A 19,213-nucleotide genomic window follows, 5' to 3' on the forward strand; every position below is an offset into this window, starting at 1 on the left:
CACAGAGCTAGATCACTCTGAAACTCCTGGGGAAGAGTTCAGCTTCCTCATGGGTAAAAGGAGCTGAGCCAGAGCAATGGAGATGCGCTTAGCTCTTCCCCTCTATGCTGTCATGACATTAGTGGTAACCTGTAGAGGCCCCCACATAAGGCTGCGTTCCAATCTGAACAAACACTCCCATGACTGGGCAGGAAGACAGTCACAGGACTGTACTATTTTGAATCAGTAGGAATTAAAAAAGCACGTACATGAAGTGCCTGGTGTTCTGACAACTTGAGGTTATAGAAAGTTCTTGAATTGCCACGTGAAAAACCTAGCCATAGGTATTTTGAAGGAAAAAAATGCAGTGGGAGAGCAGGACTTATGGTCTGTGAGCTGTAGACTATTCTAATAACATTCTGTATGAGTTTAGGTTTGTGCTATCAAACAAACTCCCTTCCTTACGTGAAACCACCTTGAGAGGTTTGAACTATGATTAATGGGCTCACATTAAGAAGGCTTGTGAATCATTAACTGAGTATCAGACAAGTTGTGAGGAACACAAATTATTAGGAATGTGAGTTTCAACTCATCTGCTAACTGAGGGTGCCAGGGCCTGAAACCTGGCCACATAGGGTACCCTTTTCATGTTCCCCTTAGTTACTGATGGTGAAGACCTAGGCAAATATTTTTAAAACTCCAATTAAAAGTAACTCTTAGGTAACACCATTCCATTGGCAGTGACCTCCTTCCTAGTTACATATTTTTAAAACTTTGAAAAAAGTCTGAGGAAGCCTCAGAAAGCAGCAGAGAGAGAAACTAACCAGGCAGGGCAGGCAATACAACAGGCAGGTCCCAAGTGAGCCAGTGGAGGGGCAGGACTGAGTCACACACACCCCAGGCTTCTTCTGATGGAACCCTTCAGTTCTTAAATCATTCCCATGGGAGTTCAGTTCAGTCGCTCAATCATGACCGACTCTTTGCAACCCCATGGACTACAGCACATCAGGCCTCCCTGTCAATCACCAACTCCCCGAGTTTACTCAAACTCAAGTCCATTGAGTTGGTGATGCCATCCAACCATTTCATCCTCTGTCGTCCCCTTCTCCTCCCGCCTTCAATCTTTCCCAGCATCAGGGTCTTTTCAAATGAGTCAGCTCTTCGCATCAGGTGGCCAAAGTATTGGAGTTTCAGCTTCAGCATCAGTCCTTCCAATGACTATTCAGGACTAATTTCCTTTAGGATGGACTGGTTGGATCTCCTTGTAGTCTAAGGGACTCTCGAGAGTCTTCTCCAACACCACAGTTCAAAAGCATCTCAGTGTCCTATCTTTTTGCCTTTTCATACTGTTCATGGGGTTCTCAAGGCACGAATACTGAAGTGGTTTGCCATTCCCTTCTCCAGCTCCCGTGGGAATAGAGTGACTAATGAGGACAGAAGGCTGGTAACAATCAAACCTGGCAGATTGAAGCCTCTCAAGAAAGGAAAGCAATTGGCACTCAGACGTAAGACATTGTCTCATGGACCAGGTCTTTGTGGTTTTCCCAAAACAAACTGCTCACTTGCCCAGGCCCTGTCGCCAGTGTAAACCTGACAGACTCTTTCCCCAGGAATCCATGCCAGAAATCTGCCTTGATGTGAGAGGTGGGCCCAAGCCACTCTCTGAAAGCCTACTTCAGTTCTATTCGTGAAATGAAACCAGAATTCAGAACTAGAGGGAGAATCTGACCAGCTAACATCTAGTAGCTCCAGCTCTGCCATCAAATGGCTGGAACCACTTGGACAAATATGGCACTCTCAAGGAAATATGTGAGGAGTTGAAGTCTTTCTACTAGAATAGAGGTGATCATACTACCTTGGTGCTCTCTCTCTTGTCATCAAAAAGCTCCACCTTGAAGCATTTGCCATTAAGGGAAACAGAAGCAGACGGCTCTGAGTCATGGAATTCGGACAAGGTCAAGGCACTGAGCTGCTCCTCCAGGGAGAGGGCCACACCTTCACTCTTCAGCTCCGTCGGATCCAGGGCCTGACCAGAATCAGACAGGGGACACAGCAAACGGGAGGCTGAGGCAGCAAGCCATTGGACTTGGCAAAGTGCTGACTGTTCAACACTGCACATGACAAAATGTTTTTTAATTTACCATCAGTACCCCCTTGAGTAAACCCAGATTAAAATGAAGTCTTACACGTTTTTCTCACCAGATCAAAAATAAACCAAAGTGGAACTTTTTAGAAAATTGCCAGATAGACTACAAGATTATTCTATTTGCCTCAGCTAGAACAATAGAGTTAATTAAGCTACTGATAATCAAGACATAATTTACAGTACTACCAAAAAAAAAGACACATTACTTCAATGCCTCAAAAATTAATATATTTCAATAAAAACTTTTTAAATAAAAAAAAATTTCAAGTACTAAGTAGTTTATTTTTCTGTTCATAAAAATGACACATGCTTATTACAGAAAATCTGGAAAAGTTCAGAAGAGTATAAAGTAAAGAATCATTGATAACCAAGGAGAAAATAATATAAATTTTAACTGCCAAGGAGGAAAAAAGTAACACATTTCTCTTTTTTTTCATTGAAGTATAGTTAATTCACAAAATTCTGTTAATTTTGAGCATACAGCAAAGTGATTCAGTTTTATATACATATATATTCTTTTCCAGGTTCTTTTCCATTATAGGGTATTATAAGATACTGAGTTTAATTCCCTGTGCTATGCAGTAGGTCCTTGTTGTTACCTATTCAATATATAGTAATATGTATATGTTAACCCCAAACTCCTAATTTATTCCTCCCCCCAGCCCTCTGCTATCCCCTTTGGTAACCATAAGTTTGTTTTCTATGTCTGTGAGACTATTTCTGTTTTGTAAATAAGTTCATTCATATCATCTTTTTGGATTGCAGTTGTCTTTCTCTTACTTACTTAATATGAACTCTCTAGGTCCATCCATGTTGCTGCAAATGGCATAATTTAATTCTTTTTTTTGACTAATATTTCATTGTATGTATGTATATATGTATGCATATGTGTGCATATATATATATGTATACATATCACATCTTTTTTATCCATTATTCTGTTGATGGACATTTAGCTTGCCTCTATACCTTGGCTGCTGTAAATAGTGTTGCTATGAACACTGGGGTGCATGTACCTTTTTGAAATAGTTTTCTCTGATATGTGCCCAGGAGTACAATTGCTGGATGGTGTGGTAACTCTATTTTTAGCTTTTTAAGGAACCTCCATGCTATTTTCCATAGTTGCCACACCCATTTACATTCTCACCAACAGGGTAGATTGGTTCCTTTCTCTCCACACCATCTCCAGCATTATTTGTAGACTTTTTAAGGATAGCCATTTTGATCAGTGTAAGGTGGTACCTCATTGTGGTTTTGATTTGCATTTCTCTAATAATTAGCAATATTAAGCATCTTTCAATGTATCTGTTGGTCATCTGTAGGTCTTCTTTGAAGAAATGTCTATGTGTATCTTCTGCCCATTTTTTGACTGGGCTGTCTGGCTTTTTGTTTAGCTGTATGAGTTATTTGTGTATTTTGGAAATTAATCCCTAGTCAGTGGCATTGTTTGCAAATATTTTCTCCCAGTCCATAGGTTGTCTTTTCATTTTATGGTTTCTTTTGCTTTGCAAAAGCTTTTAAGTTTAATTAGGTCCCATTTGTTTATTTTTGCTCTTATTTCCATTATTCTAGAGAGCAAATCCAGAAACATATTGCTGCAATTTATGTCAGAGTGTTCTGCCTGTAACATATTCTTCTTAATTATGAATGTGTCTCTATCCATTGTAGAGACAACTTTTCCAATTGTATAAATACTTGAGTTTTCATAACTAGACTTATTAGCTTTATGACACCCTAAAATACCAAAGTATTCACAAATGGTTTCCTTTTTAATGAGGTACTATTTTCTATTCTAAAATAAAGCTTTTTTAAAAAATAAAATAAATAATAAAAACTGTTCTCAACATCATGGGAATTATCTCAAGATCACTAATGATTAAAATACAGTAAAATAAGCAGTCTCCTCTTTGCTGCCCCACCAAAACACAAAATACCCTCAAATCCCATTTTTCTTGATCCAGCAGACTGAAGCCCAGTTACAGGAGACTGAGGTGGACTTCTCTGTAGCCCCCCGAGGGTCCCACATAGGCACCTTGCTTACCGACTTCAGCAGAGAAAGGTGACAGCAGCACTGGCGGAGCCTCAGCAGCTGTGACAGTATGTGGGCAGTGCTGGCTGTCGACCAGTTGGCTGCCATGGAGGGCCCAGGACCACTGGACCCAAACTCCTGGGCCACTTCCAAGAAGGAAAACAGACACAGGAAATAGTACAATGTTTAAAACAGAAACATGGGGAAGAACTGTGAACTAAATGAGGAGATTTGAAACCTTCTTTGATCTGAGGTTCAATAACACAGTTCTAACTCACTTCTCTACTAATGAAGAAAAACGAAATACTCATTTTCTCTACAGACCTATTGTATTTGCATTTTAATAAAACAGATTTCAGAAATAACTAAAAACAAGTTTACATCACCAGGTCTGGTGCTTGCAGATTATATTTTACTTTAGTTTGAGGTTCCAAGCTAAGGTCAAGTCTCTGCTATTAAGAATTCATGACCTCCCATTTCTGTAAGTTTACCAAATCTGCATCCACATTTTCATTGAGTCTCTGTATTTACAAGTGTCCCACTGCTCACCTCTATTGAATGGATTGTCAGGGCTTCTTCCAGATTGGTTGTTCCCACTTTCATGTCTTTTTAGATAGTACTGCAGAGCCAACCTGCTCAGATCAAGAAACAAAATGCACATATAATGGTCACTAAGACCAAATAGGTTTACCATGGTCACCGCTTAACTGTGATAGTGGTAGGACCTAGAAAAATTATAAAAGTGGACTTGTTGGACTTCCCTGGTGGTCCAGTGGTTAAGGATCCAGCTGCCAATGTAGGGGACATGGGCTCAGTCCCTGCTCTGGGAAGATCCCACATGCAGTGGGGCAACTAAGCCTGTGTGTCACAACTACTGAGCCTGCATGCTTTAGCCCGAGAGCCTGAGCTCTGCAACAAGAGACGTCACCGAAATGAGAAGCCAGCGCACCACAAGGAAGAGCAGCTCCCGACTGCTCCAACTAGAGAAAGCCTACGTTCAACAACAAAGACCCACCACAGCCAAAAACAAGTAAATTAATTTAAAAAAAAGTGGACTTGTTAAATGAAGGCAGGCTCACAGCAAGCACTGGCCAAAGGTAATAAAAATAATTACTTTAAAAGCTAAACCATTTAAAAATGATTAATAAATATTAACAAACTTATTGATACTATAAAGTATTAGTATTACATTCTATATCAACTTTTAATATTAAATATGTAACAGTAATATATTAATTAGTCAAGATTAATATTAAAATGTTTATTAATAAATATAAGATCTACAAAGAGAAAAAACTTAATCACTTTGGAAGGTTTGATGAACAGCTTCTTAAAAGTTCTGGTGAGAGGCTAGATAACAGGTCAAAGGTCAAAGAGATATACTAGGTTGGCCAATACTTTCCTAATACAGCCCCACAACGACTAGAAAGACCTGGTGACAGTGTGCACATCCTAGACCTTCTATGCAAGAAAGCCAGTGGAGAACAGGTTCACTGTGTATATGAGACAAAGGTGAGCTGGGAGCGAGGTGAGAGAACAAGGGAGTTTTTTTTTAAAAGGAACACAGATATTCAACTTGTCAATACCGTAATTGCAGTTAGAGGAACCTTGACTCAATCCCAAGCAAGAACAAGAAGAAAACAACTGCTGTAAGGTGCTTCTTCACTGCACATACCTCGATCTTGCAAAAAAGACACTATAAACAGTCTCTTCGTCTTCAGAGAGTTTCAAATGGTGCAACTGAAATTTACGCTGGGGCAGCACCACCTGGAAGAGTAAAAGACAAAAGTAGATGCAATGAAGTTCTACGAATTGACTGAATATTATGGAGCATGTTCCCCAGAATTGACACTGGAAATCTAGTCAAGCCTTGGAAGGCAGTTCCACCCCCCTATGAAAGCAGAATGGCTCTAACACACCACAAAACTGGACAGCTATGACCCGGGGGCAGGACAGCAACTCAAGGGCCTCTGTGTAGGAACATGGGAGACTCAGAAGCTCCTGAAGCAAAGGCTGTGGCAGTGCAAGCAGAGTCAAGGACATGGTCACTCTCATTCCTGACCCCCCCCATATCCATCCAGGGACAAGTGTCAGTGGGATTACCAAGGGCTTGCCGGTGGAGTCCAGCTGGTCCTTTGTTCTCCTCAGCAAAAGGCTCCTGGTTAAGATATTTAACCGTTCTCCTCCTTTCTTTGAGCCATTGTCTACTTGACTCTTCCACAGCTTAAACTCATCAAATGGAGAACAACGGAGAAATCTTTTTCATTAGAGGACAGAGAACAGGAAAGAAGCATGGGAGAATGGAGGAGAGAGTCAAAGACAGACATAAGATGAAAAGCAAATCAGGTTTTACATGTCATCCCAATCAATGTTAAAAGTCAATTTCATAGCAAAGCTCTGCTAGACAGAGCAAAAGGATACAAGTCAATAACCACATCATAAAACCACATTATAAAAATGTGCCTTTTCCCATTAAAATGTCTATATATCATCACAATAGGACATATAACCAATAGCTAGAATTCATTCCTAAAAGGTTCAAAGGTTAATATAGAAAATCTATATCCTCTTATGAGCTGACTTAAATAAAAGTAAATAAATCAGCATTCTTTTCTGTTTGCTTCAAATAAATTGTAGCCCTGACCTCAGGCCATATGTTTTAAAGCAAAAGTAGCTCAGAACATTCCTAGGACTAAAGAAAGTGACTTTTGTTTCCTTAATTTAACTGGTCCTGTATTTTTCCACATAGAAGGACTGAATGTCATAAAAGTCCTGTATCAGCCAGTCAATCAACAGGTTATATTCTCATAAATATTAATTCCCTTGTCCTTTAAATGTTGACAGGTTTGTGGCCTGCTACACACGCTAATCTGGTATACACACTGGTGATACGAGATATGAAATAATCAAGAAGGGTTACCAACAGGGCTCACATCTACCGAATCTCAAAGAGTTTACTCACTTCAGCAGTGAATACATGTCCAACAAGTTGTTCTGAATAGGGGTTCCAGTGACGGCCCAACGGGCTTGGGCCTGGAGCTTACACACGGCCATGGAAGTCTGTACCCGGGGATTCTTAACATTGTGAGCTTCATCCAATATGATTCGAGCCCACACTACTTGAAGCAAAGGTGATGACGTACCCTGGAAGAAACACAAGTGAAATCTAGCAAAAATATAGGAAAATATGTGTGTCTTCTAGCCAATAAGGGGAAATAAGCAAATTTCAAAGACTCAATCTTCAAGTTTGAGGGCCTAGATCAGGTACACTTAAATAAGGATTAAGCTTAAGAAACCAAGAGCAGAAACTCAATGAGTACAAATAAACAAGTCACTTGACTTCCCAATTGTTGAGCATAAAATGTTTAAGGGTAAAATGTTTCCTAATTTTAGTTTTCTGTATTCTTTCAACCCACTTTCAAGCAATGGCCACAGGTAAGGGATACACTAGCTGTCAAGGCTGCAAAGTCATTCAATCAATAAAATATTTACTCACTTTCTCCAAATTTACAATAATTCACTAAAAATTTACTAAAAGTCTACTTTATTTTCTTTTTTGGCCATACCACACAGCATGAGTGATCTCAGTTCCCCAATCAGAGATAAAATCCATGCCCCCTGCAGTGGTAGCATGGAGTCTTAACCCCTGGGTCACCAGGGAAATTCCCTAAAAGTCTCTTTACATGTAAGATACTAAGCCAGACACCAAGATCATTTCCTCTCTTCAAGGAGCTCACAATCTAGTGGGGGAGAAAAAATAAAACAAGTGTAAAGATCATTATATACAATGTATATACAGCAAGTCCTACTAGATGATTTAATACAGAACAGTAGGAATCTAGTGGATCTTGCTCACTGCTGTATACCTGAAACAGCATCTGGTACATGGTAGATACTCAATATTTGCAGAATGAATGGAGTGTTGAGGTATAAGCCAGCAGTAGGTGCCAGGAGATGCATTTGACCACAGAGGGCAGCAAAGCACTCCATTCAGAGGGAGAACGGCTCAACAACACGAGAGTATGGAAGGAAGTACAGCCCTTGGTACAGCTGAGCATGGGGTGCCCCTGGGAGGGAGGGGGACGGGTAGGGGATGAGGAAGGGCAAGGCTGTACAAGGCCTAAAAAATCATTTAAAGGAATGAGGGTTTTAGCCTGAAAGCTAAGAGAAACCATTGAGGAATCTGAAAAGTTAATCATTTGCAAGAAGGCAGAGCTGGTCATGAGATGGGTAAGCACTCTAGTCAGTTCAGTCACTCAGTCCTGTACGACTCTTTGTGACCCTATGAACTGCAGCACACCAGGCTTCCCTGTCCATCACCAACTCCTGGAGCTTACTCATTCATGTCCATCGAGTCGGTGATGCCATCGATCACCTCATCCTTTGTTGTCCCATTCTCCTTCCGCCTTCAATCTTTCCCAGGATCAGGGCCTTTTCAAATGAGGAAGTTCTTCACATCAAGTGGCCAAAGTATTGGAGTTTCAGTTTCAGCATCAGTCCTTCCAATGAATACTCAGGACTAATTTCCTTTAGGATGGACTGGTTGGATCTCCTTACCATCCAAGGGACTCTCAACAGTCTTCTCCAACACCACGGTTCAAAAGCATCAATTCTTCAGCGCTCAGCTTTCTTTATAGTACAACTCTCACATCCATACGTGATTACTGGAAAAACCATAGCTTTGACTAGACGGACCTTTGTTGGCAAAGTAATGTCTGCTTTTTAATATGCTGTCTAGGTTGGTCATAGCTTTTCTTCTAAGGAGTAAGCATCTTTTAATTTCATGGCTGCAGTCACCATCTGCAGTGATTTTGGAGCCCAAAAAAATAAAGTCTCTCACTGTTTCCGTTGTTTCCCCATCTATTTGCCATGAAGTGATGGGACTGGACGCCATGACCTTAGTTTTCTGAATGTTGAGTTTTAAGCCAACCTTTTCACTCTCCTCTTTCACTTTCATCAAGAGGCTCTTTAGTTCTTTTTCACTTTCTGCCATAATGGTGGTGTCATCTGCATATCTGAGGTTATTGGTATTTCTCCCAGCAATCATGATTTCAGCTTATGCTTCATCCAGCCCAGCATTTCACATGATGTACTCTACATATATGTTAAATACGCAGGGTGACAATATACAGCCTTGACGTACTACTTTCCCAATTTGGAACCAATCTGTTCTTCCATGTCCGCTTCTAACTGTTGCTTCTTGACCTGCATACATATTTCTCAGGTCAAGTGGTCTGATATTCCCATCTCTTGAAGAATTTTACAGTTTGTTGTGATCCACATAGACAAAGGCTTTGGCGTCATCAATTTAGCAGAAGTAGATGTTTTTCTGGAACTCTCTTGCTCTTTTCGATGACCCAACAGATGTTGGCAATGTGATCTCTGGTTCCTCTGCGTTTTCTAAATCCAGCTTAAATATCTGGAAGTTCATGATTCAAGTACTGTTGAAGCTTGGCATGGAGGATCTTGAGCATTACTTTTGCTAGCATGTGAGATGAGTACAATTGTGTGGTAGTTTGAACATTCTCTGGCATTGCCTTTCTTTAGGATTGGAATGAAAACTGACCTTTTCCAGTCCTGTGGCCACTGCTGAGTTTTCCAGATTTGCTGGCATATTGAGTGCAGCACTTTCACAGCCTCATCTTTTAGGATTTGAAATCGCTCAACTGGAATTCCATCACCTCCACTAGCTTTGTTCCTAAGGCCCACTTGACTTCGCATTCCAGGATGTCTGGCTCTAGGTGAGTGATCACACCATCGTGGTTATCTGAGTCATGAAGATCTTTTTTGTATAGTTCTTCTGTGTATTCTTGCCACCTCTTCTCAATATCTTCTGCTTGTTAGGTCCATACCATTTCTGTCCTTTATTGTGCCCATTGTTGCATGAAATGTTCCCTTGGTATCTCTAATTTTCTTCAAGAAATCTCTAGTCTTTCCCATTCTATTGTTTTCCTCTATTTCTTTGCATTGATCACTGAGGAAGGCTTTCTTATCTCTCCTTGCTATTCTCTGGAACTCTGCATTCCAATGGGTATATCTTTCCTTTTCTCCTTTGCCTTTTACTTCTCTTCTTTTCTCAGCTATTTGTAAGGCCTCCTCAGACAACCATGTTGCCTTTTTGCATGTCTTTTTCTTAGGGATGGTTTGATCACTGCCTCCTGTACAGTGTCACGGACCTCAATCCATAGTTCTTCAGGCATTCTGTCTATCAGATCTAATCCCTTGAATCTATTTCTCACTTGCACTGTATAATTGTAAGGGATTTCATTTAGGTCATACTTGAATGGTCGAGTGGTTTTCCCTACTTTCTTCAATTTAAGTTTGAATTTGGCAATAAGGAGTTCATGATCTGAGCCACAGTCAGCTCCCAGTCTTGTTTTTGCTGACTGTATAGAGCTTCTCCATCTTTGGCTGCAAAGAATATAATCAATCTGATTTCGGTATTGACCATCTGGTGATGTCCATGTGTAGAGAGGTCTCTTGTGTTGTTGGAAGAGGGTGTTTGCTATGACCAGTGCATTCTCTTGGCAAAACTCTGTTAGTCTTTGCCTTGCTTCATTCTGTACTCCAAGGCCAAATTTGCCTGTTACTCCAGGTATCTCTTGACTTCCTAGTTTTGCATTCCAGTCCCCTATAATGAAAAGGACATCTTTTTTGGGTGTCAGTTCTAGAAGGTCTTGTAGGTCTTCATAGAACCGTTCAACTTCAGCTTCTTCAGCATTACCAGTTGGGGATAGACTTGGATTATTGTGACATTGAATGGTTTGCCTTGGAAACAGATCATTCTGTTGTTTTTGAGACTGCACCCAAGTACTACATTTCGGACTCTTCTGTTGACTATGAGGGCTACTACATTTCTTCTAAGGGATTCTTGCCCACAGTAGTAGATACAATGGTCATCTGAGTTAAATTCACCCATTCCAGTCCATTTTAGTTCACTGATTCCTAAAATGTCAATGTTCACTCTTGCCATCTCCTGTTTGAGAAGAGCCATGCCGTGTAGCCATGAGCCATGCTGTGTAGGGCTATACTGTGTAGAGCCATGCTGTTTAGGGCCACCCAAGATGGACGAGTCAGGGTGGAGAGGTCTGATAGAATGTGGTCCACTGGAGAAGGGAATGGCAAACCATTTCAGTATTCTTGCCTTGAGAACCCCACGAACAGCGTGAAAAGGCAAAAAGATAGGACACTGAAAGATGAACTCTCCAGCTCAGTAGGTGCCCAATATGCTACTGGAGAACAGTGGAGAAATAACTCCAGAAAGAATGAAGAGACGGAGCCAAAGCAAAAACAACACCCAGTTGTGGATATGACTGGTGATGGAAGCAAAGTCCCATGCTTCAAAGAACAATATTGCATAGGAATCTGGAATAATAGGTCCATGAATCAAGCACTCTAGAGATCACCCCAATTACCGGAAGCTGTGAATATTCTATTGCACTAAGAATAAAAATGTATGCAAAACAGTAAGTCTTGGAACAACACTGTATTTTCAGAGGGGAAAGACCATAACAGTTATGCAATAAAGCCTTTACATAACTGACACTAGCCTGGACAGAGCAACATTCAGGTTTTTTCCCCTGGTTATTGTTTAGCCTCTGGCCCATTGTAGCCTTTTTCTTTGCAACCCCTTTTCCTGGGAGGTGGAGTAAAGGCAGGGAATAATGCCTTAATATCAAAATACTAGTCCTGACACTGAATACGAAACACATCCTGAGAGTACACCCCAAAGACTCCCCAACACTGCAACAAGTGAAGCTTCCCCATATTCACACCATGATCAGCACAACTGCAATGTAGTCACTATTTCTAAAAAACAGCAAACTACTATATCTCCACCTTCAGCACTGAACAGGAGGTCTACAGTAAAAGAGAAGGGACAGAGGAAAGAACTCTGTTTCCACAGGAGAAGCAGTACGAATGCTCATGACCCCAGTAGAGGGGACCTTTCCATCTCTGGTACTGTGAGAAGACTCCTGTTAAACAGTCTGTGGTTCCGACCCTACTTCCCCAGCAGGGTCCATGCCTTACCTCCACACCGGGGTTTGCACCCGGGATCTGTTTGTCTTGTTTCGCTGTGGGAATCTCCTTGGCCAGGAGGCTGTAGGTGGTGATCACGATGTCATATGTGGAGAGGCTGCACAGATATAACACAAAGCAAATGGTAAACCATCCAGCATGACTCTGACAAAGCAAGACAGTTGATTCCTTCACAAAATACCTCTATCAGAACTCTTTAATTTGTGTCAACTCACACACACACACCCTGAAGAGGTAAATTTTACACACTTGACTTCCTTATCGCTTACCAATGGTCATTTTTATAGACTACTCACTGTAACTAGAACAGCCTCCCTCTTCCCAGCCAAGTCACAAAGGATCATCTCTGGCTGGGGTCAAATTAAGCTTGATGAGATCTGACAAGAACAGAAAGTTGGGCAGGATTGGGATTTAATATTTAATTTGACACAGATGATTCTAAAGTCCCAAGGAGGTAAGAAACCTCTGAAGTACTGTTCATCTTACATCAATGGTGCTTTATCCTCACTGTTCTGTAATGGATTTGTGAAAACCCATTCATCTAGCTTTGATATTTGGGCATAAAAATACATGCTGTACACTTTCAGCTCACCTCACCTATACTCTTTCAGTTCAGTTCAGTTCAGTCGCTCAGTCGTGTCCGACGCTTTGTCACCCCATGAATCGCAGCACGCCAGGCCTCCATGTCCATCAACAACTCCCGGAGTTCACCCAAACCCATGTCCATTGAGTCAGTGATGCCATCCAACCATTTCATCCTCTGTCGTTCCCTTCTCCTCCTGCCCTCAATCTTTCCCAGCATCAGGGTCTTTTCAAATGAGTCAGCTCTTCGCATCAGTGGCCAAAGTATTGGAGTTTCAGCTTCAGCATCAGTCCTTCCAATGAATATTCAGGACTGATTTCCTTTAGAATCGACTGGCTGGATCTCCTTGCAGTCCAGGGGACTCTCAAGAGTCCTCTCCAACACCACAGTTCAAAAGCATCAATTCTTCAGCACTCAGCTTTCTTTATACTCCAACTCTCACATCCATATATGACCACTGGAAAACCAGAGCCTTGACTAGACGGACCTTTGTTGACAAAGCAATGTCTCTGCTTTTCAATATGCTGTCTAGGTTGGTCATAACTTTCCTTCCAAGGAGTAAGCGTCTTTTAATTTCATGGCTGCAATCACCATCTGCAGTGATTTTGAAGCCCAAAAAAATAATCAGCCACTGTTTCCACTGTTTCCCCATCTATCTGCCATGAAGTGATGGGACCGGATGCCATGATCTTAGTTTTCTGAATGTTGAGCTTTAAGCCAACTTTTTCACTCTCCTCTTTCACCTTCATCAAGAGGCTCTTTAGTTCTTCTTCACTTTCTGCCATAAGGGTGGTGTCATCCGCATATCTGAGCTTATTGATATTTCTCCCGGCAATCTTGATTACAGCTTGTGCTTCCTCCAGCCCAGCGTTTCTCATGATGTACTCTGCGTATAAGTTAAATAAGCAGGGTGACAATATACAGCCTTGACGTATTCCTTTTCCTATTTGGAACCAGTCTGTTGTTCCATGTCCAGTTCTAACTGTTGCTTCCTGACCTGCATACAGGTTTCTCAAGAGGCAGGTCAGGTGGTCTGGTATTCCCATCTCTTTCAGAATTTTCCACAGTTTATTGTGATCCACACAGTCTTACATGTAAAGATTCTTAATGAAAAGCACAAATCTTTCTCCAAGGAAGCTTAATATTGTGTACCTGAGAGAACTTCAGTAAATACTTTTGATAAAGATGACATGCGAATTTGGAGAGTCAGTGACGCCTACCTGTGGCCTTAGCATCATATAAAGGTGTATGATTGAGAATGATTCCTATCAGTCAGCTAGTGCACTCAGAACACCAAACCCAGTACAATCAAAATGCAAATCATACAAGATGGAACTGACTTCTAAACAAAAATCTATAGTACTCCATGCCAGAGAAGGGAGTGCAGGATGGTCACCACTGCCCTGATTCCTTTCGTCTGCTGAAATGACTACCAGTCATGAGAGCTGGTGTGCCCTTAAGACTTAGGGTCACCATTCTGGCAACTCACCCCTGAGAGACTACTGTGTTGTTCTTTAAGAGATAAAATATCCAGTATCAGAGGTTGGGAAGAGAGATTACTTAGAAGAAAAACAACTCAGTTCTTGACTAGATCAGCAAGTATTCAATCCAGACCATCGTATCATAATTAAGAACAAAAAATAGGTCCTTTAAAACCAAAAGACAAAGAATAGGACTACAATCACCACCTGGGGAAATATTTTCTTTCCTCCTTCCTGGTCATCCCCCCTTTAGGAATTTAGTTAGGTTTAATCCTAAACTTTTGAAACTAAACTTCTTAGATGGTTCACATATGTAAAGTACAGCCATAAAAATTTAACTAGCATATATCAACTAATCATTAATATTACATCAAGATGCTCTGCTAAGACTGAATTGGTTCCATTCACACTAACAGAAAAAGAATGTGAATTTGGAATCAGATATTCAATCATGAAATAATTGTGACATATCCCTTTTACCAGGGGAACTCTGCTACTTCCTAGCTGACAATTCAGGCTTCTCAGGCTAACTTGCATGGCAGCTTGTTGAGAACGGTGACCAGCTGTTCTTGTCAGTCTCTCTCAAGATGCCTCCCTTAGCACAGGTGAAGGCTGTTTGGTGATGACAGTGCCTGTGGTCTTCACAAATACTATTAGCCTTGATTAAATGAAATATCAGAGAGCACATAAGGTCAACATGACCCTTAAGCCAAGATGCTGAACACCTCATACTGACGGCAATATTTCTGCACTTACACTTTTGCACGTTGATCCCGGTTTGGCCCATGATAGAGACAGACGCTTAATCTGTTGTGGCTCACACGTTTCTCCACCTCATTTTTCCAATGATGGATCAGAGAAGCAGGACAGATGATTAGCGTTCCATGAGAAGTGAACTCACAGGAGTCTTGAGAGGGAGGAAAAAAATCAACACCTAGTTACACTCATTAAATAGCTTTAACTTCTTCAAGGGATTACCTCTTTTCCTTGAGTGATGTCTATTCATTTAATCAATATTTTTAACAACTGTTGCTCTTATTTCTACATATAGCTTATACCTTGGAGATACTGCAGGCTGGGATCCAGACCACAGCAATAAAGTGAATATCACAATAAAGAGAGTCACACAAAACTTTGTGGTTTCCCGGTGCATATGAAAAGTATGTTTACACTACATTATAGTCTATTAAGTGTTCAATAGTATAATACCTTTTTAAAAGTTATATAGTTTAATGTAAAAATACTTTATTGCTAGACAGTGCTAACATCATTTGTAATCTTTTTACTGATGGAGGGTTTGAAGTATTCTAAGAATTACCAAAATGTGACATGGAGACATGAAGTGAGGAAATGCTGTTGGAACAACGGTGCCAAAAACACAAGGTTGACACAGACCCTCAACATGTAAAAACAAAACAAAACACTATTTGTGAAGTGCAACAAAATGAGGTATGCATGAAGTAGAATAGAAACTGGAAAAAAAATAATCTTTTAACTCAAAACAATTATTTCTTTTCTCCTATAGAAGTGGAAGAAAGAGAGGCTAAAAAGGGAGAGGAGAGTGGCTAGTACATTACTTCGGTTTAAAAAAAACCAAAAAACCCCGGTGCACTTTCCCAGTGGCGAGAAGATAGAAGCTGGGTCATTTCCTAACTCTCCGTTGATTCATTAGAGGGCAGTATTATTACTTTTCTCTGAAAAGCATACCCTAATCACATTCATATTGAAGAATAAGTAGCAAATCCCCCAGGATAAGCAAACATTACTTCAGAACCAGAGAGTGACAGAGTGTTTGTAGCTGTGCCCCCCGTGCACGTGCCCGCACACACAGGCTGCTGCTCCACACAGGGACAGAGGACCCAGCTGCCACAGCGCTCAGTGCAGGCCCTGAGAGCAGACGGCCAGATTCTCTGACCATCTAACCGACTGAGAAATGTATTTGTATACATGCAGTTTACATGTGGTGTCATCTATATGTATAATATACAGGACCTTTAAAGTACTTATACAGTTATTACATTTTAAAAACAGAGATAGAAATAAGAGAAATCTCTAGAATCTGGAAATTTCTGGAATTTCAGAAACATGGAAAACTGTCTACTATGGTGGGCTAAAGTCTGCATTTGTTACAGATCTTCCTTCAAAAAATAATATTTTAACTATTTGGGTCTACCCTGTAGTTATGTTCTCAACATTAACAAAAACAATCATTAGGTTTAAACCAAGACTTTAGACTTTTAGCTGCCACCATAAAACTGTTTCTAATCACAGGCCAAGCTAACCTTATATTTAAAGGAAATAAATGATCACTTCCAGTTAGCATATTCAGTGTCAGAAATGATACTATAGGAAAGTAACAGTTTTCCAAAAAATTAAATATGACCAAAGGCATCCTTTCATGGCTGAAAAACTTCCACTCTCCACTGTCTCACGTGATTTAGGAAGCAGCAGGCTAGCAAGACACTTTGGAATACCATTTTTGGAAAGCCAAGTCAAAGCCATGGTTTTGTCCTTTTCTTCGCTTTTCTTTTGATTCTTTTGGGTCAGGATGAGTGCAATCATTGTCAGGGTTTTTCCTAACCCCATATCATCCGCTGGAAAATGAAAACAAAAATAGGAAAGGTAATTATTTTGGGCAAGGAATCAGTTCAACTTCAAGAGATGCAGTCCAGGGTAGATATCAGCCTGGTCCCTCTGCTGTCAGCACCACTCCAGTCACTATGCTTTGCCTCCTCTAATGAAGTCTTTGTCTTATTAAAACGAACACTAACTCTTGCCATTTATTTTGCAATCTAGGTCACAGACACTTATTATGACCTCTGTGAAAGTTAAAACTTATTATTTAGGTCTTATTCGAGTCTCTGTGTTTCATTGTTACTTATCCAATACATTCATTGATCTCTCTCTCGGTTTGATGATGTTGCCTGTGTGTATGTTAGTCTCTCAGTCGTGTCCGACTCTTTGCGACCCCATTGACTACAGCCCACCAGGCTCCGATGTCCATAGAATTCTCCAGGCAAGAATACTGGAATGGGTTGTTATTCCCTTCTCCAGGGGATCTTCCTGACCCAGGGATCAAACTCAGGTTTCCTACATTGCCAGCAGATTCTTTATCATCTGAGCCACCAGGGAAGTTCCAGATGTTGCCTAGTCTTCTTATTTATTACCCTCCAAAAGCAAAAAGGTCCCAGTAGATATATCCTACTACCCACTTTACTACTACAATTCTGGAGTTAGAGTTAACTCAATACAGTCCTCTCCATCCCCTTAACTTATTCATCAGTGAAGGTCATAAATTAGCATTTCTTGGGTACATCTTTGTGCTAGTTACTGAGCTTATCCAATTTACTATTTACACCCTTTAAATGGTATTATCTTCTTTTTAACGGTTTAAATACGCATTCTGACGTAAGCAGAAGTAAAATGTCACAGCATGGTCTCTGGTTCAAGTTCTGGCTCTGCCACTGTGCAGAAGAGTTACCACAGCAGCTGACTACTCCCCTTTGAAAGGCCAGCTTACAGGCTAGGTCTCAGTTAGCATGTGGAAACTCATTTCAGAAGGGGTCCCCCACTTCCCAGACTGGGAAGAGTGGCTCACTACGCCTTAACTGCTTGGACCCACAGTACAGTTTATACTGAATGCCTGCTTTCCCTCTGAGAATCTAGAATTTCAGTACCTGCCAGCCTGAAGCTGCCTATGTGGGTTTTTATCCCACAGTAAAAATCCTGGGTGCCAAGTCTCTAACAAGCTTCCCTGGTTGGCAACGTTTTACCTGTGTTTTCACAGCCTGCTGCTGGGAGCTTAAGTACACACTAAGTGACTCCACTGGGACAGGACTTGAACCCAGTTTCCCCTAGACTGTGCCCATGGGCTTTTTTCCCTTGCTGATTTTGATTTATATCAAATCAAAATAATTGAATTATTATTCAGTTTATTTGACGGCAATAAATTACACCCATGAATATGATGCTGGGAAAGACTGATGGTGGGAGAAGAGGGGGTGACAGAGGATGAGATGGTTGGATGGCACCATCAACTCAACGGACATGAGTTTGAGCAAACTCTGGGAGATGGTGAGGAACAGGGAAGCCTAGAGAGCTGCAGTCCATGGGGTCACAGAGAGTTGGACACGATTTAGCAACTGAACAGCAACATATGACTATATGCTGTGCATTCTAGCAAATCATCCAAGCAGGAGGTGATCTTGGGGACCAAGACACAGCCATTTACTAGCCATAATGGACCTCTGTCATGTTTTCTGGAAGTTGAACACCTTGGAAATTTTTAGTGTGATGAGGCCCCAAAGCAGAGTCTAGAAAACTTGCTTCCAGCCTCCTCTGTAGCTAAGGCACCAGCAGCATGACCAGGCTCTACAGAGACTTACACTCACAGCAGACTGTTTCAGATGTGAGCAACTTCAGAAAATGAGGCTCCCTGTGAAGCCCTCTCAACAGGAAGGGTGGAGACAGCAGTGTGTGGCTCTGGGGAGCGGCGCTTTCCTCTACTGCTCCGTGGCACGGAGCAGCCGTATCGTTCTCACAGGACATTCCATTGGTAACCTGACTCTGGCCATTGCTCCTAGAAGTCTGGCCTCCAGCTTGGCCCTCCACATCTTCCAAAGATTCTGTGGGCCACCAGAGAATAAACCCTCCCTCTGCTTCATCAGCCAGAGTCAGTCTCTACTGCCTGCAGCCAAACCTATGGCTGTGTACTCCAGATCATGTGGCTTAAGCTTCCCACACTACAGTTTCCTCATTTTTCAAACAGGGTGTTAGAGTAGCTACCCACAAGAGTTGTTGAGAGGACTGAACAAAGCAATGTATTTGTGGGCTCTTATCCTAACGCGAGACTCACCCAAAATTCCTCCTCGTGGCTTCTGGGTTTCCCGCCATAGCAGCCAGGCTAATGCCTGCTTCTGGTGTGGCAGCAAAGAGACCTGACAAAGGTAATAACC

The 19,213-nt window shown here is 41.4% G+C and overlaps 1 protein-coding gene across 7 annotated transcripts in view; it reads right to left on the bottom strand.

Annotated features, from left to right (window-relative positions):
* The window catches only part of TTF2 (transcription termination factor 2), a 49,887-nt gene that overhangs the window by 9,345 nt on the left and 21,329 nt on the right, over positions 1–19,213 (bottom strand). For 4 of the 7 annotated variants that reach the window (XM_081492974.1, XM_081492970.1, XM_081492975.1 and 1 more), the window contains exons 9-18: positions 19,114–19,195; positions 16,733–16,852; positions 15,015–15,165; positions 12,186–12,291; positions 7,117–7,298; positions 6,258–6,411; positions 5,830–5,921; positions 4,704–4,786; positions 4,167–4,300; positions 1,835–2,005 (exon numbers count right to left, since the gene is read on the bottom strand). In XM_081492974.1, the coding sequence (XP_081349100.1) occupies positions 1,835–2,005; positions 4,167–4,300; positions 4,704–4,786; positions 5,830–5,921; positions 6,258–6,411; positions 7,117–7,298; positions 12,186–12,291; positions 15,015–15,165; positions 16,733–16,852; positions 19,114–19,195 (1,275 nt within the window). Of the gene's footprint in view, positions 1–1,831; positions 2,006–4,166; positions 4,301–4,703; positions 4,787–5,829; positions 5,922–6,257; positions 6,412–7,116; positions 7,299–12,185; positions 12,292–15,014; positions 15,166–16,732; positions 16,853–19,113; positions 19,196–19,213 lie in introns of all 7 variants that reach the window. The other 3 variants (XM_081492973.1, XM_081492968.1, XM_081492971.1) reach the window with 1 other exon arrangement.

Source organism: Giraffa tippelskirchi, chromosome 5 (assembly GCF_054371585.1).
Source record: "Giraffa tippelskirchi isolate mGirTip1 chromosome 5, T2T-mGirTip1v1.2.pri, whole genome shotgun sequence".
Lineage (NCBI taxonomy): Eukaryota > Metazoa > Chordata > Mammalia > Artiodactyla > Giraffidae > Giraffa > Giraffa tippelskirchi.